Source organism: Astyanax mexicanus, chromosome 13, assembly GCF_023375975.1.
Source record: "Astyanax mexicanus isolate ESR-SI-001 chromosome 13, AstMex3_surface, whole genome shotgun sequence".
Lineage (NCBI taxonomy): Eukaryota > Metazoa > Chordata > Actinopteri > Characiformes > Acestrorhamphidae > Astyanax > Astyanax mexicanus.
Window position 1 is genome coordinate 40,499,744 of NC_064420.1, and position 25,257 is coordinate 40,525,000.

Sequence of the window (25,257 nt, forward strand, 5' to 3'; positions counted from 1 at the left end):
TGATAATAAATTGTGTTACATATTGAACACAGAGTACACACAGGGTACACACAGAGTACACACAGTACACAAAACACAGAACACACACAGAGTACACACAGTGATAGTCAAATCAAAACCCCCTCAGCTCTCCTCACCACAGAGACCCAGTCATTTTTGTACAGTAGACATTAGAGTTAACTGGAGCCACAGAGTCTCCAGGTGCCAGAGTGTGTGTGTGTGTGTGTTGCGTGTTCATGTATTTGTTTATGGTGTGTGCAGTGGCTCCAGCCAACCAGCTCGACTTCTGCTTTCTCTGCCACTTCCCTTTCACAGAATGGGTAGAGAAGTCTGCAGAGCGAGGAACCGAGAGTCGAGCTGTCTGTCTGTTTTTCTGTCTGTTTTCTGTCTGTTTGTCCTATTTTAAGCATCACAGAGAGCAGTACCGTATTTTACTGTGTTTAAAGTGAAGTGAAATGTATTGTGGGGATTCACATTATGTGGAATCTGGACAGGATCTATATATGTATATATATTTATAATGTTTTATGCTGACTGTGTTTAATCTGATTTATTTGGTACACTGATTATTTTAATTTACTTTAATGGTGCAGCTGGATAAGCACTGCCACTATGATCAGGAGATCGCTGGTTCGAATCCTGTTCATGTAGCTTGCCATCAGCTCCCAGAGCCCTGAGAGAGCACAATTGGCCTTGCTCTCTCTGGGGGGGTAGATGGCACTCTCTCCCCTCATCACTTCAAAAGGTGATGTCGATCAGCACAGGGCGTCTGTGAGCTGGAGTATCGGAACCGAGTCGCTGCGTTTTCCTCCGAGTGCGCTGTGATGCTACTCGGCAATGCTGCATCAATGCAGCAGTTCAAAAAGAGGCGGTGGCTTGCTTCACATGTATCAGAGGAAGCATGTGTTAGTCTTCACCCTCCTGGTGTGTTGGAGTATCATTAGTGATAGGGGGAGTCCTAATGAGTGGGTTGGGTAACTAGCAGTGTAAATTGTAGAGAAAATGCGAAAAAAAAAAATAATAATAATAAACATCACCATTGTTGATATTTATTTATTTATATATACTGATTCCAGCTCTATACTCCATACTATATCTCTGTGTGTGTTTCAGGACTGCCCTTTGGTCTGGGTGAACACTATGGTGTTTGACTATAAGGACCAGCTGAAGACTGGAGAGGTGGTGTTATCCACTTGGCCTTCAGCTCCAGGTTAGGCCAACCTTATATGTGGTTTATATGAAATGTTTGATGAATGACGGGATTTGATAGATTGTAAAGCCTGTTATCCGTATGTTTTTGTATTGATAATGATTCTAATCATTGTTTGTAGATGATAAAGGAGATCTGCTGAATCCTATGGGCACGGTAGAGAGGAACCCCAACATCGACAGCACTGCCGGCCTCATCATTCATTTCCCCAACTTCAGACCCCACCCCCTCTACTACCCTCCACTCGATAAAGTGAGTAAAACCCTGTCTGGGATTAACATGCTTATCCAGTGTGATTTTACTGAGTCAGGCAGTCTAATCTTGTGCTAAAGGGAAAATTAAATCGAGTCGTGTTTATTTCTGGGTTGATTTATTGTCGTATTTATTTTTTCAGTACTCTGTTTATGCTTACATTATCCTCCGACTCACACATACACACCTACTTTTAAAAAAGGGAATTTGGATATGCAAATATATCTTTGCTTTTACGTAAAAAAACCTTGTATCTAAAAACTGCAAGGAAACAAACCTTTATAACTTTCTGAGAAGTCAGTGTGCAAAAGTTGTATTTTAGGTCGTTTTAGAGCATTTCAGTTGATCCTGCCTCATTTAGACCACGCAGGGTCAAGAAGTGAAAAATGACTTAACAACTTTGTTCAACATCCTGTAGTTTCAGATAACACACAGTGAGTCATGTTGATGTTGGTTATTTTAGCAGTTTAGAAAGACTATGTATGTACCGATCAACATTTTTGAATATAGTGAACAATATTATACCCTGAAATATCGTCCTATATCACCCACCCCTAATTATCACATCAGGGTATTACTTTTTTACTGTTTTTAGCAAAAGAAAAAAATCTGACTGTTCTCATTTCCCATTATATATCTACTAGAGACAGATTATATCTGTCCCTTATTATTTATTTTACTTTAATCCTGAATGTATGGAGATATATGGAGTGCATTATTAGTATCATGACATTCTGGATCCTTGACTTCTGTTACAAATCAGTGTTTTGTCATATTGCCAAGAGTATCAAGAGTATTATTTTAGGGCCATATCACTCACCCCTAGTATAGATATGTAACTTCTACTAGCCTAGAATTAGACATTACTGTAGTTCCAGTTCCACCTTAAAAGACAGCAGTTACATCCTGGTGCTTAATTCAGATTACAGGCCACATTAATACATTTAAACAGTGATGGTTTCAAATAAATTATTTGATTTCATTCTTCTACTCAAAAAAAATTGGAAAATCTGATCATAATATATCCAATTTCCTCTGTCTCTGGTGAACATGGTTAGCTTTACCAGGTGATAAATACATCATTGTGCAGTATTTTGCACATCCGAAAACCATTAAAATCATTAAAACATGTCCACAGATAGATGTTAGACAGTGCTGTGTACATATGACTTAAATATGATTTAAAGATACTTAAATAAATAGAAGTGTGTTAACTCTGGAAGTCTTAACTAATTAATATAAACCCGTCTTTTTTAGTTAAGCCAAAAAACATTAAGCTTATATTTTATTACAATATTATTTTTTTTTAATTTATTTAATATTTTTTCATTAAACCTTTACTTTCTTATTTGTTTTTATTTGTTTTATATTACTTATTGTTTAACTTTATTTTTAATTTATTTGAATTGTGAAGCACTTTGAGCTGCATTTTTATCTATGAAAGGTGCTATATATAAATAAAGTTTATTATATTATTATTATTATTAAGTGCTGATAAAGTATGTATTAATAATGCTTTCACTACTGTTTAAATGTGGTTGAGAATAGGAAAGCTGACTTTAGGGGGAGTTTCTATTTAGAGCTTAGAAATTCCCAAAGCAACTCAGCATTACTGTCTCTCCAAATATAGAATTATCTACTCAAACTTGCCCTCAAACATTTTTTATGTGTTTAAATTTAAGTTAAATTGTATGTCTACCAGTATTATGGTCATTTTTTGCTGAGAAATTACTTTTTTTTTTACACTTTTCATTATGTTACACTATTATTATTATATTATACATAATCAGAGTTTTTATAAGTTACTAACAATAGAAAATAGACAAACATTCATATATATATATATTTTTGTTTCTGCTGAATGTATTGCAATGTTTTGTTTTGTTTTGTTGCAGTAATATATTATATCTATATGGTAGTACAGTATCAGTCAAAAGTTTGGACACACTTTCTAATTCAATGTTTTTTTCTTTATTAAATTAATAATCTACATTAAAGATTGTTAAATTAGTGATGTCTGAATAGAGCTTAATTTGCTGAATACAAAAGGTCGTTATCACACCTGTAGTCGTTTTCTATTGTCCGGATCAGTTGTGTTTGTTTAATTGGAGTGTTTCTCCCTGTGTGTTTGGTTTGGTTTCACACAGGCAAAAACCTAAAACCAATAAACTGCGTGAGCACATTGTCACATTACTATTTCCAAATCAATCATGTGCGTTAAAGCTTGAATATTGACAGCCCTATATTAAATACTAAATACAATTACGGGACACGTATAGACATAACATAGTAAAAAAAAAACACAGCATGCTATTGTTCAGCACCTCAAGGAACTCCTTCCTTCAAGACGCTGAGAAAACTATTTCAGGTGACTCTCCCTCACGAAGACGCTGAGATTAAAATACCAAGAGTGTGCAGATCTGTTCTTAAAGATAAATGAGCTACTTAGAAGAAGAATCTAAAGTATAAAACATATTCTGGTTTGTTTAAAACTGTAATAATTCTGCATGTGTCCCTGTATAGCTTTAATACAGTCTTCAGTATTACATTTACAATGAAGAAAATAAAAAAAAAAGGTGTTTCCGAACTTTTGACTAGTGCTGTATGATATAAAAGAAGATTAATGTTTTTATATATATTTCCAAAAATATAATTATTATAAAACACCCTGAAATATTATTATTATGAGATATTATTTAAGCTCCATACACTCTAGAAAACAGAGGAACGTATGAGTACTTTTTTGTACTTAAAGGTACAATCTTTATAATTGTACCATCAATGGTACAATTGTCACACCTTTGCCTGTGTCTGTCCAGTGTCTTTCCTTTTTTTTGGTTCCTTCCTGCTCCTGTCCTGTTCTCTATTGTTTACCTGTCATGTTTCCCAGCCATGTGCTACTGTTGTGTTTTGGTCTTGTCTCCGCCTTAGCCCCGCCTTGTCATCTGTAACCCCTCCTTTCTCATTTGTAGCTCCGCCCCCTCATTACCTCCACAGGTGTCCCTAGTGTGTGCCTGTGTATGAATACCTCATGTGCTCCTTTGTTCTGTGTCGTGCTTTTTGTTTGACCGTGTCCTGTTACTCTGTCTGGATCTTGTATATCTGTTTTGTTTAAGCCTCATAACTGATGTGTTTTTTTATCTTCAGTATCTTCAAGTTTGCTTTATTTAGTTTGTTTCTTTGTTTGTTATTTTTGCTTGTTTGTTTCAGTCTTTTGGTTTATCCTCTGTTTCATAGTGTTTTGTTTCAGTTACCTTTTCTTTATATTATTACATAGTGTTTTGTTCTTTGTTTACTTTTTCTGATATGGAAAATAAAACTGACTTGCGCTTGCGTCCTGCCTCCTCATCGTTACAACAATATTGGTCTTTACAGGGTCAAATTTGTTCCATACAAAATCATTCATAACAGCCATGAGTACAGATTTGTACCATTTAACCTGACAAAAGGTACATTCAGTATTCTGTATCACTGTACTAATAAACAATATATATTTTAATTGCACATTTGTCGTCTGAAAGCCAGACAATTTTGCATTATCAAGTTTTTGAGCCATATTTAGTTGATGATAATGTTTATAATCTTTATAATCTTTACTGGCACAAAAATATGGGTACACTTTGTACCTCAATATAAGGTACAGCCCCAGCGACAAGCTTTGTTCTCTTTTAGGTACAAATCTGTACTTACTTTTCTTAGCGTGTATGGCCCACCCGCACTGGTGATCATTGACATTTCTAAAAATGCTATTATATCTTTCCCCATATTGCCCAGCCTGTTTTGAATAAGTGATTCCAGCTCTCTCTCTCTTTTATTTTTTAGTTGAACGAAGCTGAACGGAACGGGGAGAAGATCAGTGCTTCTAAAGAGGAGGTATGAAGCTGATGCTTTTGTGTGTGTAAATACTCTGAATGTGTGATAAGTGTGAAATGCAGTTTCTTACCACATGTATGGTGTGTGTTGTTCTGTGGCTTCTCTCTCTCTGCTGCGCTCAGCACCTGAAACTGAAAGAAATAGTGGACAATAAAAACCACACAGAGTTCTTTGAGGATGAGAAGGAGCTGCTGTGGAAGCTGAGAGGGGAGGTGAGAGCTCATTATCCAGAGAGCCTCTCCAAACTCCTCCTCATCACCAAGTGGAACAAGCACGAGGACGTGGCCCAGGTACTGCAGCCCATAGTGATAATAGTGCTGTGTGGAGTGTGGAGAGAGAGGGATGTGTGTGAATCATTCATTATAAATACAGTGGCGGCCCTGGCCATTAATCTGAATGGCTCAGTGAGTTAAAGATGACCAAAAGGCATAAAGTTGAAGATTAAACATTGATAAATGACCTTAATACATCATTTAAGCAGAATTACTTTTTATGTACACTATTAATAAAATTAGAAACATAGAAACAGGGCTACAACATGAATGTTTGAGCAAGATACAGGCTATTATTGATCATAATTCAGAAAAAAACTACTTTAAACTCTGTGGTCAAAAACAGTTGACAGTTTTTTAGCTTTTTATATAGGGCTCTATTGTAGGGTCAGTGAAACTGATGTTAATTATGAGAGGATTGTGTTTGTGAGGGTGAAGAACTAAAGTGTGGGCATACATATCTACAGGGTTTAAAAATAGAAACAAGGCTACAAAGTGAATGTTTGAGCAACACCCTCTTTGACAAGTATCACAGTATAAGTATCACATACAGTAAAAGCTTTTTATAGCCACTTAATAATCGTTCTAATCTTGTTGGGGTTGGAGATTTTAACTGTTCTTTTTAACCGTACTTGGTTGCAAAACACTTCTAGCTCATTTTAACAGTTTTAACAGTTTTTTTGTACATAAAATTCTGCGCTTTTGCTTTTTAAAACATGCATTTGTATTATCTGTATATTATTTTTTTATCAGTCCATTGTTGTTGGGAATGCTGGAAAGGTTGTTCTTGGGACCGCTCTTCACTGAAAGTCATATTCATGCGAATGCATCTGCACAGTAGAATAGTGCACCACCTTCTTCTTGAGGGTCTTTTGCAGTTAATCAGGGGTTGTGATTGTGTCTTTTTGTACCAATCCTCTTTGAAAACCTTTTAAAATGTTGTAAAGAGCTTAAATGTCTCAAATAGCTTTTATTTACACCACAATTGTACAAAATGAAAAGAATACAGTCTTTCTTATTGGGCTTCTTAAGCTTTTTGCCTTTTGGATAGCAGTTCATGTTCTACTCTTTTAACTAAACTCATTATTTGAGGTCTGAAAGCTCTGCGTATTTTTTGTTATTTCAGACATTTCTCATTTTCTGCAAATAAATGCTCTAAATGACAATATATTTATATTTAGAATTTGGGAGAAATGTAGTCCGTAGTTCATAGAATTAAAACAACGTTGATTTTAATCAAACAAATACCTGTAAATAGCAAAATCAGAGAAACTGATCCAGAAACTGACGTGGTCTCTTCATTTTTTCCAGAGCTGTATACATGTATATATTTATACAGTATATCCTTGCTGTCTTTAAAAATCTTTGTGTCCTAAACTACAACTTAACAGGAGAAGGAAAATGTAGTGTCTTTCAGTATATAATTAAATGTAAAGGAATATACAATTCAAGTCATTCTATTGGTCCATAACTACTTCCAGATAAAAAAAAACAATAGACAGTGCTGTTGATCTCCTTTTAGTTACTTATATTACTTATATTATCAGTTCACACAGCTTTAATTCTGCCGTCTCTGCCGGTGTTAATCCTGAGTTTTGTTTCAGATGGTGTGTTTGCTGCGGAAATGGCGAGACCTGCCGGCCCTGCATGCTCTGGAGCTGCTGGACTACAGCTTCCCTGACCCTCACGTCCGCTCCTTCACCATCCGCTGCCTCAGGAAACTGCGGTAAGTGCCCATATGACTGCCAGCCTCACTTCTACACGTCTATCTCCTGCTGCTATCTCTTTCAACTGCTTCTTCTGCAGCACTCACAACTGCTTTCATCTGTGCTGTGAGAGAGAGCAAAGCAGAAGCTCCAGAACTCACACTTAGACCAAGCACATGTACAGCATCATCACTGCATCAGCTGAGGCCCCTAAACCCCAAAAAACACTTGTTTTTTTAAAGTGTCTGTGTTTTAGTTCTGAACTGGATATACTTGCCTGCTGTAGTTCATGTGAAAGAGTGAATAGTGCATCAGGTAACAGCAGCAGCACACTAAGGCCATCATGTGCAGCATGTGACGCTGCTTTCATATATATTGTAGTAAAATGTCATTTTAATTATAGTATAGGGACATACAGTACAGGCCAAAAGTTTGGACACACCTTCTCTTTTTAATGCGTTTTATTTATTTTCATGACTATTTACATTTTTAGATTCTCACTTAAGGCATCAAAACTATGAATAAACACATGTGGAGTTTTATGCTTAACAAAAAAAGGTGAAATTACAAAAAAATATATATATATTCTAGTTTCTTCAAAATAGCCACCCTTTGCTCTGATTACTGCTTTGCACACTCTTGGCATCGTTCTCTCAATGAGCTTCAAAAGGTGGCCACCTGAAATGGTTTCCCAACAGTCTTGAAGGAAGGAGTTCCCAGAGGTGTTTATTAGCACTTGTTGCCCCTTTGCCTTCTTCACTCTGCGGTGACTGTGGAGGCCAGGTCATTTTTTGTTAAGTACATAAAACTCCACATGTGTTCATTCATAGTTTTGATGCCTTCAGTCAGAAAATACAATGTAAATAGTCATGAAAATTAAAAAAAACGCATTGAATGAGAACGGTGTGTCCAAACTTTTGGCCTGTACTGTATGCTATCACTATTTTAACTTTAACCTTATTGAACCCTAGAATTAAAGGAGAACTGCGGTGTAAAATGGACTCTTGGTGTAGTAAAACATGATAAAAAGTACTTACCTTTGGTAAATAGCACACCTCCAATCTCCCAGTGTTCAGAGATCCAGAAATTTTAACAGTTTGTTCAAACACCCTTCAGACTGGGTGATACGGGGGATAATTTGCACCAATAAATTGCTTTTTCCACCGTTTTTCAGATTCAAAGTAGCTCCACACCTCCTTGCTAGAATCCGGAGAGCTCAGACATTTAAAACGAGGCATTAATACCTTAAAAAGTGCACAAGAAGCTTATTAAAAAACACTGTTAATAACATCCTATAACATGAGCTTTAGCTCCGAGCGCCGCCCTTACTCCTGCCGCTGGCTGCTACTTTGAGCCTGGACAATGGTGGAAAAAATGATTTATTGGGGCAAATTATGCCCCGTGTCACCCAGTCTAAAGGGTCTTTGGAAAACTGTTAAAATTTGTGGATCTCTGAACACTGTGGGAGAGCGGAGGTGTGTTATTCATCAAAGGTAAGTACTTTTTATCATGTTTTACTGAACCAAAAGCCCATTTTACACCGGAGTTCTCCTTTAAAAATATGTTATTCATCATAATTCATAAACTACTATAAACTCTTTGGTAGAAACAGTTTATAGCTTTTTAGCTTTTTATATTATGTGGTGTCCCACAGGGCTCAGTTGTAGGATCAGTGAAATTGATGTTAATTATGAGAGGATTGTGGGGCATACATATCTACAGTGTTTGTTCTTTGTTCTGTTCTTGACAAAAAGGATATTTTGACATGTAATAAAGTAATACAGTAAATAATAACAATAATAACAATAATAAACAATACATTTTTTACTGTTTTTAAGTCGTATATTCTTTTATCTGTACTTTTAATGAAGTATTTTGTGTGACTTTCTATTGTAACTTAACCCTTTCAGACCATGTGTGCATTACAATAGACATGATGTATTTACTTATATTTTCAAATGTTTTGTTGCACATAACACTAATTGTTAATCAGAAAAGGCTACTAACGAGCCAATGACAAAGTTTATAAGCCAATGAAACAATAGCTTAGCCCCGCCCCTTGCGCTGGTAAAAAAAAAAACAGCACTAGAGCCAAAGAGGCAAATTAAAAGAGCTCATTTTTACTAACTGTGTGTGTGTGTTTAGGGATGGTTTGTGAACAAAAAGGTCAATATTAAATCTAAAATAAAAATATTAAGCATAGGGTTCCAATCTAAAACAGTTACTTATTTCAGTTAATTGGATTTAATCTTTATTAGAGTTCTTCTTTTGTGTGCATGGCAGACAGAAATCAGCGTTAGTTATATTTTTCCTTCACTGACACATAAGTCAGGTGTGAAGGGGTTAAATTTTGTCTTACCTTATCTTTATGTTAACTGTGTTATGCAAAATCTGCATACAACATACAAAATCAAAAAGGCAGGAGGCAATCTCACCAATTAGAGTACAGTGTAACAGTGTACATGTCACATCTGGTGCTGTTAGCTCCTCTGTTTCTCACGCACCCAGCTCTGACAGAGGTTCTCAGTCTAACAACTACATTACCCAGAACGCACCACCCGCTGACACGCACACACCCAGTCACACGTCACCTCACCTGCTCCAACCAGGAAGCCCCGAATATTAGTCTGGCACTATTTAAGGACACCTCTCACACACTTCTGTGCCGGGTATTGTTGGATTTTCCTCATTACTAAGCGTTACTCTCTATTGTCTCTGTTATCTTCGTGTATGACCTTGTTTTGTTTTTTCTCGACGCCGATTTTTTGGATTATCTCTGATTGTGGATATTTTTGTGTATGACCTGGACTGTTTCACGTTTTTTGATTTTGGATTACCTCTGATGTTGGCCTGCTTGTGTTTGAACTCTGGACTGTATCTCACTCATGGTATGGTTATCCCTACGTTGCTTCTGTTTACCGGTGCTCTAACTTTGTTTGTACGACTACCCTTTTTTCTACCTGCTATTTTAATAAACAACCCGTTTTACTGCACCTGCGAGTGTCTGTATTCTGTGCACACCATGACAGAATACCCGGCCTCTCTCGATCAGACAGCAGATGCGGATATGCTAAGATCAGGGTTGTTTAATCAAGGCAGATTGCTCGGTCAGCACCAGCAAACACTCGCCGGTGTGACCCACGCTGTTACTGAGTTAGCTAGCCAGCAAGCTAACCAGCAGCAGCAGCTCTCTAGCATTCTCGAGCACCTCAAGGGCTTAGCTGTAGCTAACGCTAGCCCTGTAGCTAACACTAGCACCATTAGCTCTCCTGTCTCCGGCTTTCAGGTGTGCAAGCCGGAGTATTTTGATGGTTCCCCGGAGAAATGCAGCGGATTTCTCTTACAATGCTCCGTATTTTTTAGTAACGCTTCTCCCGCCTCAGACAAAGCTAAGATCGGCTTTATTATTTCGAGGCTGTCTGGTAAAGCACTCGACTGGGCTACGGCGGTTTGGGACACCATTTCTGAAACCAGCTATTCGGAGTTTTTGACTTTGTTTCGAGCAGTTTTTGATCACTCACGCTACGGACAATCCTCTGGAGAGCTTCTACTGGCGTTAAAACAAGGTCAAAAAACTGTTGCTTCATATGCCATGGAGTTTCGCACTCTGGCAGCTGGCAGTGGCTGGAACAACGCTGCACTCATCTCTGTGTTCAAGAATGGACTTAACCCTGAAGTTTTGAAGGAGTTAGCATGCAAGGATGAATCCCTTACCTTGGATCAGCTGATTTCCCTCTCCATTCGGTTAGACCAGCTGCTCTCTCGCCAAACCAAGACCAACCTCCACGTACAACCCACTCCAGCAGAGCTACCTCACGCTTCATCAGACTCCACAGTGGAACCCATGGATGTTCAAAAGTCCAGATTATCTCCAGCGGAACGCCAACGCCGCATTCGGTTCCATCTTTGTCTCTACTGTGGAGAGGCTGGGCATCGCAAAGCTGCATGTGGTCTCCTGACCCGATCCGTGAAGGCTCCAGCCCTGGGAAAGCGCGTGGGGGGCTCTCCACGCGCTAACGTGGTACGTAATTCTATCTCTAATCACAAAGCTAAATGTTTTACGTTACCCGTTATTATCTCTTCACCCACTGGTATGTTCTGTGTCCCAGCGCTTGTAGATTCCGGGTCGGAGGGGAACTTCATCAGTTGGGACCTGGTCAAGGAACATGGCATCCCTACCCGTGACCTGCGCCGTCCCATTTCTATTCACGCGGTGGATGGGAAAACTGTACGCTCCAAGGCTATCACTCGTCAGACACTTCCCGTCGCTCTTCAAGCCAGCGCTCTGCATCACGAGGAACTGCCCCTGTTTGTGCTTCCCTGCTCTGAACACCCGGTGATTTTGGGCATGCCATGGCTCAAGTTTCATGATCCTGTGGTTTCCTGGACTGATGGTGATATTACGGTTTGGTCTCCCTCTTGTTATGAACATTGTTTAGCTCTTAATGAGTTAGCTTTACAGTCTACCTCGGTAGAAAGTCCTGACGCAGTAGATACTCCTGTTATCCCCTCTGAATACTCTGATTTTCTTGATGTCTTTAGCAAAGCCAATGCCACTAAATTGCCTCCACACCGTCCTTATGACTGTGCTATAGATCTAGTGGAGGGAGCTACGCTGCCCAAAGCTAGAGTCTATCCCCTCACCCTCGATGAAGAGAAGGCTATGGCAGACTATGTTGAGGAGGCACTCGCTCAGGGTTTCATCCGCCCGTCTAAATCTCCGGTTGGTTCAGGGTTCTTCTTTGTCAAGAAGAAAGACGGGGGGTTGAGACCCTGTATAGACTACCGTGGGCTTAATGACATAACTAAGAAATTTGCGTATCCGTTACCCCTCATACCCAGCGCTCTCGAGCAACTTCGTGAAGCTTCCTTTTTTACGAAATTAGACTTACGCAGCGCGTATAATTTAATTCGTATCCGTGAGGGTGACGAGTGGAAGACTGCCTTTACCACTACTAATGGGCACTACGAATATTTAGTGATGAGTTTCGGTCTCGCTAACGCCCCGGCAGTCTTCCAGTCATTCATGAATGACATATTTAGGGATATGATTGGGAAATACGTCGTCCTATTTATAGACGACATTCTGATTTATTCAGCTGATTTTGAGTCTCACGTGATCCACGTACGTTCCGTTCTCCAACGCTTACTGGAGAATAGCCTTTATGCCAAAGCAGAGAAATGCGAATTTCATCGTCAACAAGTCTCCTTTCTCGGCTATGTTATTAGCTCCCAAGGCGTCCTGATGGACGACACCAAAGTTTCAGCTGTCACTGACTGGCCCGTTCCGCAGTCTATTAAGGATCTCCAGCGCTTTTTAGGTTTCGCAAATTTCTATAGGCGATTTATCCGCAATTTCAGTGGTATAGCTGCCCCTCTTACTGCTCTGACCAAGAAAGCCACTAAGATCCTGAATTGGTCCCCCGAAGCTGAGCAAGCTTTTAATAAGCTTAAAGCTGCATTTGTGTCCGCGCCTATACTAGCTCACCCTAAGCCCGAACTCCCGTTCGTTGTCGAGGTCGACGCTTCTGATACTGGGGTAGGGGCTGTTTTGTCACAGCGTAGTGGGTTTCCGCCTAAAATGCATCCCATAGCCTTCTTTTCACGAAAAATGTCTCCTGCGGAGCGCAACTACGGCATAGGGGATAGAGAGCTTCTTGCTGTCAAACTGGCTCTCGAAGAATGGCGTCACTGGCTGGAGGGGGCCGCGCACCCATTTACTGTTATCACTGATCACAAGAATCTCGAGTATTTACGCTCTGCCAAACGTCTTAATCCTCGCCAAGCTCGTTGGTCATTATTTTTCTCTAGATTCGATTTCTCTATTTCGTTTCGCCCTGGCAACCGTAACACTAAGGCAGACGCGCTATCCCGAGTCTATACTGCTCCGGATAGCGCATCTCAGTCTTCCGAACCTGAACGCATTCTTCCTCCGGCCGTCAAAATTGCAGCTATTCGCTGGGAATTAGATGATCTCATTCAACAGAGTGTAGCGCACTCACCACCTCCTGAGGGGTGTCCCTCTCACAAAACTTTCGTTCCTGAACAATTCAGAGATCGTCTTATTAGCTGGGCTCACTCTGCTCTCACCTCGGGCCATCCCGGCGTTACGCGCACTCTGCAGCTAGTATCAGCTCGCTATTGGTGGGAAACCATGCGAGCTGACATACACGCTTTCGTCTCCTCCTGTTCCGTTTGTGCTCAATGCAAAACCCCAAAAACCCTTCCAGCCGGTAAGCTTGTTCCTCTACCTGTACCAGAAAGACCCTGGTCTCACATAGCTGTAGATTTCGTCACCGATTTACCTGTCTCCGAGGGTTACACCACAGTACTCACTGTTGTGGATAGATTTTCCAGGGGGGTTAAGTTTATTCCTTTTTCTGCCCTGCCCACTGCACTTCAAACTGCACAAGCCATTTACACACACGTGTTTAGACATTATGGTATTCCAGAGGATATTCTCTCTGATCGGGGCCCTCAGTTTACTTCCAGGGTTTGGAAAGCATTTTTTGAACATTTGGGTGTTCATGTTAGTTTAACCTCAGGGTTCCATCCCACTAGTAACGGTCAATGTGAACGTGTTAATCAAGAATTAGGCAAGTTTCTCCGTCTGTACTGTTATAAGCACCCCTCTGACTGGTCTCAGTTCCTTATATGGGCTGAGATTGCGCAGAATTCTCTCACTAACTCCACTTCTGGTCTCACACCGTTTCAGTGCGTTCTGGGTTACCAACCTCCGTTAGCTCCGTGGACAGCCGTGTCCTCTGAGGTTCCTGCGGTGGACGACTGGATGAAGCGGAGCGAGCAGGTGTGGGAGGAAACTCACCAGCAGGTTTCGGAGGCGTTACGCAAATACAAGGAGCAGTCCGACAGACACCGAGGCAGTACCCCCCAGTATCAACCCGGGGATCGAGTGTGGTTGTCCACCCGGGACTTGAGGTTTGAGGGGGAGTGCAGGAAACTTCTGCCTAAGTATATTGGGCCTTTCAAGGTTTTGTCTCAAATTAACGAAGTTACTTATAAGATTGAACTTCCAGCCCAGTATAGAGTCCATAATTCATTCCATGTATCTCTCCTGAAACCTCTTGTCCCAGGTCCACTCGCAGAGGGTCTTCCGGATGACGTACCGCCCGCGGCTGTGGAGGGGGAGGCTTCATCCACCTACGCGGTGAAAGAGGTGCTGGATTCTCGCAGGCGCGGCGGTGGGCTCCAGTATCTCATTGAGTGGGAGGGCTACGGCCCCGAGGAGCGCTCTTGGGTTGCTGCCAGTGATGTGCTGGATCCGGCTCTTTTGGCTGAATTTCATGCTAGTCATCCGGGCAAACCTGCTCCTAGACCCCGTGGGCGTCCCAAGCGCTCACTTTCCTCGTCGGTTCCGGTTCATCGGGGTTCCCAGCTCCGCAACCCCCGCCTGTCCGGCACCTCTGTGGCTACTCCTGTTCCTCCCGCCGGTACTCCCTGTCCGTCGGGTGGTCGTCGTCGTGGTCGTCCTCGTTCCGTTCCCGTTCCGACTCCCTCGGGGGGAGGTACTGTCACATCTGGTGCTGTTAGCTCCTCTGTTTCTCACGCACCCAGCTCTGACAGAGGTTCTCAGTCTAACAACTACATTACCCAGAACGCACCACCCGCTGACACGCACACACCCAGTCACACGTCACCTCACCTGCTCCAACCAGGAAGCCCCGAATATTAGTCTGGCACTATTTAAGGACACCTCTCACACACTTCTGTGCCGGGTATTGTTGGATTTTCCTCATTACTAAGCGTTACTCTCTATTGTCTCTGTTATCTTCGTGTATGACCTTGTTTTGTTTTTTCTCGACGCCGATTTTTGGATTATCTCTGATTGTGGATATTTTTGTGTATGACCTGGACTGTTTCACGTTTTTTGATTTTGGATTACCTCTGATGTTGGCCTGCTTGTGTTTGAACTCTGGACTGTATCTCACTCATGGTATGGTTATCCCTACGTTGCTTCTGTTTACCGGTGCTCTAACTTTGTTTGTACGACTACCCTTTTTTCTACCTGCTATTTTAATAAACAACCCGTTTTACTGCACCTGCGAGTGTCTGTATTCTGTGCACACCATGACAGTACACCTTAATTTAGAACTAGTTTTAACCTGTTAGAGAGACAGTAGCTGCCCAGTGCAAGCATACAGGTCATCAACGCTACAATAGTATACTGTAAAATTACTGTGATAACCAATAATATTTTATTATTTTATTATCATGTACCATGTATGATTCTCTTTTATTCTCTTTTATTTTAGTTCTCTATAAAGAAAGGTGTTCAAATCCACATGTTCAGTCTGTATTGCTGTTATTTATTGTATATAATATTAAAAGTGGGTGTGGCACATTGTGTTTCCCATCAGCGCAGCCATCTGCCCTTTGTCTTTGTTCCCTTTAACTCATAACTTTTATCTTCCACTTTTGTGGTTAAAACATTTGCATTTCCACACTGGGTGTAGTAAACTGTATCAGCATGTGGAATTAGAGCTTCCTCTGTGCCCCTGTGTTTATATCTCTGTTTATAATGCTGCCTTTTTTATTGGGTGTGCTGCTGTCATTTCTTAGGCAGCATCCTCAATAGAATTCAGACCCTTAGGCGCCATATTTTAGCGATCTATAGTGCACTGGTCAATTGGGTATTGCGCAGCTGAGTGCGAAAAAATACGCCTTGTGGGGCTCGAAAACACAAAACACATGTACTAATTTTCTAGATTAATCATGGATGTTTTTTGGACATAACGTAAAATAAACCAATCAGTGTGCCAGTCGTCATTCCCTTTAAGAGCCAGATGAGCTCTGACTTTGGCACACTCTAAACAGCGCGGCGCTTTTGTACTTCTCAGTAGAGGATACTGACCTGCTCGTTCACACTGTGAAGGTACACCAGGAGCTCATTTAAGGGAACAGCAATGTTATTTTGTTCTTAATTCTGTTTATTGTTGAGTTAAATGTTGGGTTTGCGCTCTGCAGCGCATCCGTGTGTGATTCATAAAGAACTAGAGACCAAACATTGAGTTAAAGTACACATGCTGTATTAAAACATGACTTGAGTAGGAGCTGAAGTGTTCTTTAAGGTCCACACTTGAGATTTTGTGCTCGCGGGCTCCCCCTACAGTTGTAGAGTGTAATAAAAGTTTCAGGCGGATTAGTTTCTCTTTCTCGTTTTCTGGCTTTCACAGACATATTCGGTCTCTTTCCAGCTTCTGCCAGAGTGTCTGTATCTTAGTTTGTAAAGAATGAACCAGTAGTCCTTGTAGAACTGTTAGAACTAAAGGTTGGAAAGCAGGTCGCAGTTCTCGCGAGCGTTGGTCGCGGCCGCTTCGGAGTCTGGTTTAAGCTCAGAGGAGCTTCGGCACAGACACGAGAGCACCGCTATTCCTCCTATTACACCTCAATGCAGCGCTGCAGTGAGTTTCAAGCTGTAATTTTACTTCTTTAAAAAGATAAAAAATCAAAGAAATCTTACTTAGTGCTGCTTTAAGTATTGTGATTACTTTTTAGTAAAATTATAGTAAAAATTAAGTACAGTACTGTGTACCTGGTGACAGTACAGAGCATCTACCACTCTGGCTTTAGTGATAATGATTCCTAACATTTATATAATTGTAACGAGTAACAATGCAGCACATTAACAATGTATCAGAGTAAAAGTAGATACATATATAGCATTTTTGTACTTAACTACAGTAGTGAAGCAGTTCTACTTTGTTACTATACTACATCTCAATCCACATTAAAATGGGTGGAGATATAATTTAATTTATTTTCTTTCTGTTCTCTAATCTTGAATTCTCTCTCTATGTTAACAGTGATGATGAGCTTTTTCAGTACCTCCTGCAGCTGGTGCAGGTTCTGAAGTACGAGTCCTATCTTGACTGTGATTTATCCACCTTCCTGCTGGAGAGAGCTCTGTCCAACAAGAGGATCGGCCACTTCCTGTACTGGCATCTCAGGTATCCTCATGATTTACACGCTGTGTCCTCCATACAGTACAGCCTGTCACATTTATTACATGATAGGCTGATCACAGGTCCACTATAAGTCTCTACTGCCCAGGAAAGCTTTCTAATAGGTCATTTAGAGCAGTGCTGTTAGTATTTGATTGCATTCGATGACATTTGGAGTGTTAAAGAGTGAGGTCAGGATGTTGGATGTTTACCACCTCACCTCATCTCCAACTCCCAACTCCAAATTTATTAATCCCATAAGTATAGATGGAGCAGCATCATTTCAGAGAACACAGTTACACTTCCTCACAGCTCAATCTGTGTGTGTGCATTTACACATCTTTGTCAGTAATTGGTGCAACTTAAAGTACACCATATTGCCAAACGCATCTGATCGTCTGCATTGTGTTTAGTGATGTAAGGCTTGGATTAAGCTGCTCAACCATGGAAACCCATTCAATGAAGCTGTCTACACCAGGGCTGCACGATATATCGTTCAAGCATCGTCATCACGATGTCTGCATGTGCAATAGTCACATTGCAGGACGTGTGATGTCACTTAAGGCAGTTCAATCAAACGTTTGTGTATTGTGTAATGTTTTGATTCTTGGCACAAGAAGTAGAGACACAGCACTGTCTCTGTATCTGTGTGAGTGACAGGCTGCTGCTGCCTGAGAAGCAGGAGGGGTAAGGGGAGCAGGAGTAAACACGAGGTAACCGCATGGCCTCCATCCACATGGTTGGGCACGTGTTTGTAAACGCACGTGTCGAAAGCTGTGCACCTCAGTCCGGCACAGTCTTGTGCAGATATTTCCAGTTACAGCTGAAAAAACGCTCTTATTTACCTTTTAAAAAGCCATTTAAATGCCTGATTAAAGGGCCGATTACTGTAGTTTTGCTGTTTCCCTCTGGTTTTGAGTGCTCAACACTGAATCAGCTCTTAATCGGTCTAGACGCGAGACAGCACGTGGAGGGTGGAGGCGGGGCTGGGGATGCCATGGGCCCTGCATTGTTTAATATTGCAATATATAAAGATAGTCCAAAAACGAACATTTGCAATGGAATTTTTTCCAATATCGTGCAGCCCTACTATACACCCTACACCCTTTCTTGATCTAATATGAAGAACACATGAAGTTTGGAGGTGTGTAGTGATTGACAGACAGTTGGCTGTGGAATATTTAGTAGTGAGTAGTGCAATTTCATGACTAGACTTGTTGCACAGGTGCTGCATCCTATTACAGTACTACAGTGCAGTGCACTAAGCTCCTGAAAGAACGACCCATTCTTTCACTAATGTGTGTAAAAGTAGTCTAAAGCATGTCTAGGTGTTTGGTTTTATACGCTTGTGGCCATGGAAGTGATTAGAACCTGAGTTTAGTGATTTGGATGGGTGAGCGGATACTTTTGGCAATATAGTGCATCTTTATATGTCAAATTTAAGACACTGCAATAATTGTGACAAGCTTACAGTATGTTTAACTAAAGTGTTTATGTTTTCTGAAGGTCTGAAATGCACATCTCCTCTGTCAGTCTGAGATTTGGCCTCATCCTGGAGGCCTACTGCAGAGGAAGCATCTACCACATTAAGAGCTTGATGAAGCAGGTCAGTAGAGCAAGATAAGCTCGTTCTTATATCTGTAACAGTGGTATCATCCTCGAATTTCGGTCCTTATTTATTATCTAACTTGAATCTAAAGTTTAGTGTGTTAGCCTCACCAACATAACAATAAATTACCTTTAACAGTTTTTGGTACCACTTTAAAATAAGACTACCTTTATAGAGGCTTTGTGAATGGTTTATAAAGGAGATTATTAATGGTTATTAAGTAGGCTGCAAATACTTTAAAACATTATTAAGCAGTTAATAAATAATAAACAACATAGATAGAAATGGCAACAGTGAAATGAAAAATTGGCAAAGTAGTGATTCCACACTCATTTCTACTGTCAAACCTCAGATCTTTCTAGATACTGGTTTTACTTTGTGTTTTCCATTAATCAGCATTAAACATGTCATTAATATATATTTAAAAGTACGTTTAAGCATTTACTATAAATTAATTGACTTAGCAAACAACGGATCACTGTTGCCCTTTCAATTGATGTGTTGTAACTGCTTATCAGTGGTTTTAAGGCATTTACAACCTAATCAATAATACTTAATAATTTAATTTATAAACCATTTATAAACCCTTTATAAGTGTAGTCTTATTTTAAAGTGCTACCCAGTTTTTTTTATTATTATACTAGTATTTTAGAGACCAAAGAAAAGCTTACAGAGCAAGGACAGTGTTGTACTATAAACTAAGGGTGCTTTTACATTAACCTTGTGTCAGCCCACCAACTCCACCCTCTTCTGCCCAGCAGCGCTCGGCATCACCGGAATTCTGATCACTGGCACCTGCTCACCTGAATGCAATTAACATGTCTTAACATTTCTATAGAAACTCTAATCTCTGGGAAGTATATTTCTAGTGTGTATTCTGATATTTTGACTTTTGGATTGTTTTTTTGACCATGTTGACCAAGATAGAAGGTGCTGTGAATCATGTTTCAGACCAACGGACCAAAATTCACCTATGCCATGGTCTGTTTCGTTCACAGACTTCTTTCTTGGAGTCATCTTGGTTTCTCGCAAGGTTTCCTTCTCTTAGTATGAAGGAGTTCTACCTTTCCACTGTTGGCACAATCACCGTGGTGTTACTCATACACATTTGTTGCAGAAAGTGCTATATAAATACAGTGGGGCAAAAAAATATTTAGTCAGCCACTGATTGTGCAAGTTCTTCTACTTAGAAAGATGAGAGAGGTACATTTCAACTATGGGAGAAAAAATGAGAAAGAAAAATCCAGGAAATCACAGTGTAGGAGTTTTAAACTATTTATTTGTAAGTTATGGTGGAAAATTAAGTATTTGGTGACCCACAAACAAGCAAGATTTCTGGCTTTCACAGACCTGTAACTCGTTACCTATTTTGATGGCACCTGTTTGACCTCGTTATCTCTATAAAAGCACCTGTGAACAGCCTCAAACAGTCAGACTCCAAACTCAACCATGGCCAAGACCAAAGAGCTGTCGAAGGACACCAGGAAGAAAATTGTAGACCTGCACCAGGCTGGGAAGACTGAATCTGCAATAGGCTAGCAGGTCGGTGTGAAGAAATCTACTGTGGGAGCAACTGTAAGAAAATGGAAGAGCATTAATACTCTCCCTCAGTCTGGGGAACCACACAAGGTCTCAGCCTGTGGGCTCAAAATAATCATGAGAATGATGAGCAAAAGTCCCAGAGCTACACGAAGGGACCTGATGAATGACCTACAGAGAGCTGGAACCAAAGTAACAAAGACTACCATCAGTAACACACTACGCCGAGAGGGCCTGCAAATCCTGCAGTGCCTGGCATGTCTCCCTGCTTCAGCCAGTACATGTCCAGGTGATAAGTCTGTCGGAAGTTTGCCAGAGAGCAAATGATCCAGAACAGGATTGGGAGAATATCAAGTGGTCAGATGAAACCATCTCTCACTTGCACAATCAGTTGCTCACTAAATATTTTTTGCCCAACTGTATATGTTCATTAAATTGAATTAAATTGAATTGGACCAATTACAGGATTTTGAGGTAGGCTATTATTAACCAATAAACAACAGAAGAAGAAAATCCACAGACGAATCTCACACAGCAGTATGAGTACAGAAGATTAGACTAGTGATTCTGTATCTACTGTAACTGTAAATTAATCTTACTAACAAATAGAAGTCTAAGGAATCTAAGGCCAATCTATTACACTCTTTTTACGCTGCATAACAAAAGTGCTCTGGAAGAGAGTCAGATTCACGACAACACCTGGAAAGATCACTCACACACTTCTACTAACCAATCAGGGTCAGGTGTAGGGATCGGCAGCTTGCGTAGGTGAAGACGAAAGAAAGGATCTAGAAAAGTTGTTTGTCCCCTCACTAAACTGCAGTGCGAAAGCAAAACTAACAGAAATAAATGAAACATTGCTTTTGGACATTGGTTAAGACTTTAAAGTGTGAAAGGACTTAAAACTTGACACCGTTTAGGTGTAAGTGTGAATTTAGCTGTATAGGTTACAAGAAAGCTGGTGTTAATCTTCAGGTTTAGCTTGTAGAAATTTAGAAGCATAGGAGATCAGCATTATTCTTATAGTAACTCTACTCTACTGGTGCTATATCTGTGTTTAACAGTGTAAATTCCTGCATTTGCTTTTTTTAAGTAAATTAAATTTTCGTGCAAATTTAAGTAACTTCCACTCAGTTTCAAGACTTAAATGTTACATAGAGTAAATAATTGACCTGAACTTCAGTCAATCCTTTCTTTTAGTAAACTTTACTTAATTTATGTTTGCTGAATTAATTATTTATTTTAGTAAACTTTACTTAATTTCTGCATGCAAATATTACCTAATTACAATTACTTAATTTATACAATATTATTATATATAATTTTAGTTAAAACACACATTTAAATATTTACATAATCTCAAATATCAAGTCTCACTGTCTCAACACGTGGACATCCATGTATTGAGACAGTGTAATATATTTGTTTTAACTATAAATATTACAATTTCAGGAATTATAAAATATTATATATTATAAATTATTTGAGATATATTGTATAAATTAAGTAATTGTAATTAAGTAATTGTAATTATACTAAAACTGCCATCCATGTATTGAGACAGTGTAATATGTGTGTTTTAACTAAAAATATAAAAATTTCAGGATTTATAATATATTATGTATCATAAATTATTTGAGTAATATTGTATATATTAAGTAATGTAGCTGATAATAAAAAAAAGTAGATAAAAAGTAATTAGCTAATATTGTATGCAGAAATTAAGTAAAGGTTACTAAATGAAAGGATTAATTCTGCAAAAATAAATGAAGTAAAGTTTAATAAAAGAAAGGATTGACTGAAGTTCAGTTTACTTATTTACGTATATATGTAAGATTTAAGTCTTGAAACCGAGTTGAAGTTACAGAAACTGATCTGAAATTAAATTTACTTTAAAAAAAAGCAAATGCAGAAAATTGCGAAACTTTTTTAAAGTAAATTTTACGCATCATTTGTTTCAGTGCTTGTGTGTGTGTGTTGTGTTCTCTGTGCAGAATGAGGCTCTGAATAAGATGAAGGCCCTGAATGACTTTGTGAAGTCAGGCTGTCAGAAGTCCACCTCCAAGTCCCAGATTACAGAAGATATGAAGCTCTGCATTAAACAGGACACTTACCTGGAGGCGCTGTCGGAGATCGTGTCCCCGCTTAACCCCAACATCATCCTCTGTGAAATCTGGTACAGCTCACAGCTCAGCAAATCCACACACACACACACACAAACACACACACACTGTATATTATCCTTTATCACTGACAACAAAGCACTGACTCCTTACAGCAGATTTCTTTAGCCCTCACTGTCTTTGAAATCTATTGTAATGTACCAGTCAAAAATTTGGACACACCTTCTTTACCTTTAGTTATTTTCTTTATTTCTTTATGTAATTAATTTTCTACATTGTAGATTAATATTTAAAAAACGCAAAAACAATTAAGGGACACATATTGAATTACGTAGTAAACTGTAAAACAAAAAAAGTGTTAGTCCTCCACGTTAATCCCCTGATCTAAACCTGATCAACTGAGATGTGAGGAGATTTGAGGTGATTTGGGATGAGCTGGAGCTTCACAGCATAAAGGAAAAGCAGCTGCTATTGTTCAGCACCTCCAGGAACTCCTTCAAGTCACTGAGAAAACTATGGTAACTCCAGGTGGCTCTATTTCATGAAGACACTGAGATTAAAATCTAACCTCAAAGATAAATGTGCTACTTAGAAAAATCTGAACTATAAAAAATATTCTGCTTTATTTAATACTTTTTATTCCTATGTTGCTTTAATGTCTTGAATATTGCATTTTTAACATAAAGAGGTGTGTCCAAACTTTTGAATGGTGTTGTATATGCAGTGATTCTGAACTGAAGAATGTTAGATGATTTTTTTTTTTTTATCAAACAGCAGTTTCTATCAGTTTTCAGTGGTTGGGTAATGTTATTTTCCTGTTTTTATGCTTTAGATGGAGTAGATAGTGTGAATGACTGGAACTGTGATAGTGTTTAGATGTGGATGATGTGGTGTAGTAGAGTCTGGCATGTAACACACTCTGCTGCTCTGTTATATATGTGAAAGTGTTTTTGGTGATTAACTGGTGAACAAATATACTACATTATAATTCTGGACTTAAATTTGAACACATATATTTACAAGTAGCCATTATGTACTGTGTAAGAGATTGCCCTTGAATGTATGTACTGTGTTCTACACTTATATGTCACTTATATACACTTATAGCAGCTAAAGTATGCTGCTATTATAGACTGTAGAATATGTGTGTGGGTCCTCCTGTATGGAATGTGGATGTCATTTCTGCAAGAGTCTCTATTTAGCCAGACACCGCAGGTCACAGTCATTACCATCCACTGTACTGTCCACTGTGGGTGGTAATGCCGTCTATGATGTAGTCCCAGTATACATATGACACTACTATGGGCCCTATCGTACAACCTGCACAAGGCGCATTGCAATGCTCGTTTCTATCTTACACCCCGTCAACAGTCTATTTTCACGCCTTGTGCTTCCCCTGTTAAAATAGTGTCTGAGTTTATAAATATATGTACTCTGATAGGCGTGGTGGTCTGGAAGTATTTCTACCTTGGCAGCAGAAAATACAGGTGCGCAACTGACTGATTAAAACCCTGACAACAGTCAATAGTCAGCTGTGCAATCCTGTTTTAGCCATGCAGGAGCTCAGCACATGTACACACCCCCACTCTTAAAACACACACACAAATAAACGTGCTGCAGAGCTCAAACACGACTTTTACCTCAACAATAAAGCGAATAAAGAATAAAATAACATTGCTGTTCCTTTAAATGATCTGCTGGTGTATCTTCACAGCTTGAACGCGAAGTCGGTTTCCTATGCTAAGATACACAAAAGTGCCACGCTGTTAAGATGCAAACTCATCTTATAGACAGAGAAAGGTGACACACTGATTGGTTTATTTCATGTTACACCCAAAACACACCCATGATTAATTAATTAAGAGAATAAGTACCTGCCCTTTGCGTATTTCAAGCTGCACAAAGTGTATTTTTTGCACCTTAAAACCCTAAATCCAACAGCATGATCCGCTAAAATATATCTCTAAAATAGGGCTCTATGTGTTGATTGTTAAAGGCTGGCACAACTTTGAAAATAGAAAAATTCTGTTCCATCCATCTGGCACCCACTTCAGGCCTCCATGAGCACTTGGCCAGTGTTCAGCATCTCTCACAAGATATTACCTCACAACTTATACAGACACACTGTATGTGGGCATTCCCAAGCCATTCCCTAAGGTGATCAGTTTCCATATAGCTATCCCTTGACTTTTGGCATGCCCATGTATATATTACAAGTCTAAGGTTATGATTTGTGTATAAAATTAATCGTTTGTGTTTTTGTGTTTCAGCACAGACAAGTGTAAGTTCATGGACTCTAAGATGAAGCCCCTCTGGCTGATGTACAGGAATAAATGGCTACAGTCAGACTCCGTGGGCATTATCTTTAAGAACGGAGATGGTAGGCTGGAAAAATGTTTTTATTTTATATATATTTATATATAATTGTGCGCCTCTCTCACAGTTATTCTCCTCCGCATTCCTGCACAGACTGACCCCTCTCTCTCTGTGATGTTTTTAGACCTGAGGCAGGACATGCTAACCCTTCAGATGATTCAGCTAATGGATGTTTTATGGAAGACGGAAGGGCTGGACCTGAGGTTCGTATTTATGCAACTAAATATCTGAGCATTCTTTACACGAGTTCTGCTGCGAATGACTTACATGCACTGAATGACTTTCTACTTAAAACTGGTAAAAGATCTGGAAATCTTTTAAATTTGATAAATGGT

At 39.6% G+C, this 25,257-nt stretch overlaps 1 protein-coding gene across 2 annotated transcripts in view; it reads left to right on the forward strand.

The window, feature by feature from the left end:
• pik3cd (phosphatidylinositol-4,5-bisphosphate 3-kinase, catalytic subunit delta) overlaps positions 1-25,257 on the forward strand; it is a 65,547-nt gene that overhangs the window by 24,348 nt on the left and 15,942 nt on the right. For both annotated transcript variants that reach the window (XM_049486513.1, XM_022676963.2), the window contains exons 9-18: positions 1,114-1,210; positions 1,332-1,462; positions 5,285-5,335; positions 5,458-5,625; positions 7,212-7,333; positions 17,138-17,281; positions 18,782-18,881; positions 22,418-22,599; positions 24,817-24,926; positions 25,047-25,125. In XM_049486513.1, coding sequence (XP_049342470.1) covers positions 1,114-1,210; positions 1,332-1,462; positions 5,285-5,335; positions 5,458-5,625; positions 7,212-7,333; positions 17,138-17,281; positions 18,782-18,881; positions 22,418-22,599; positions 24,817-24,926; positions 25,047-25,125 — 1,184 coding nt within the window. The remainder of the gene's footprint in view (positions 1-1,113; positions 1,211-1,331; positions 1,463-5,284; positions 5,336-5,457; positions 5,626-7,211; positions 7,334-17,137; positions 17,282-18,781; positions 18,882-22,417; positions 22,600-24,816; positions 24,927-25,046; positions 25,126-25,257) is intronic.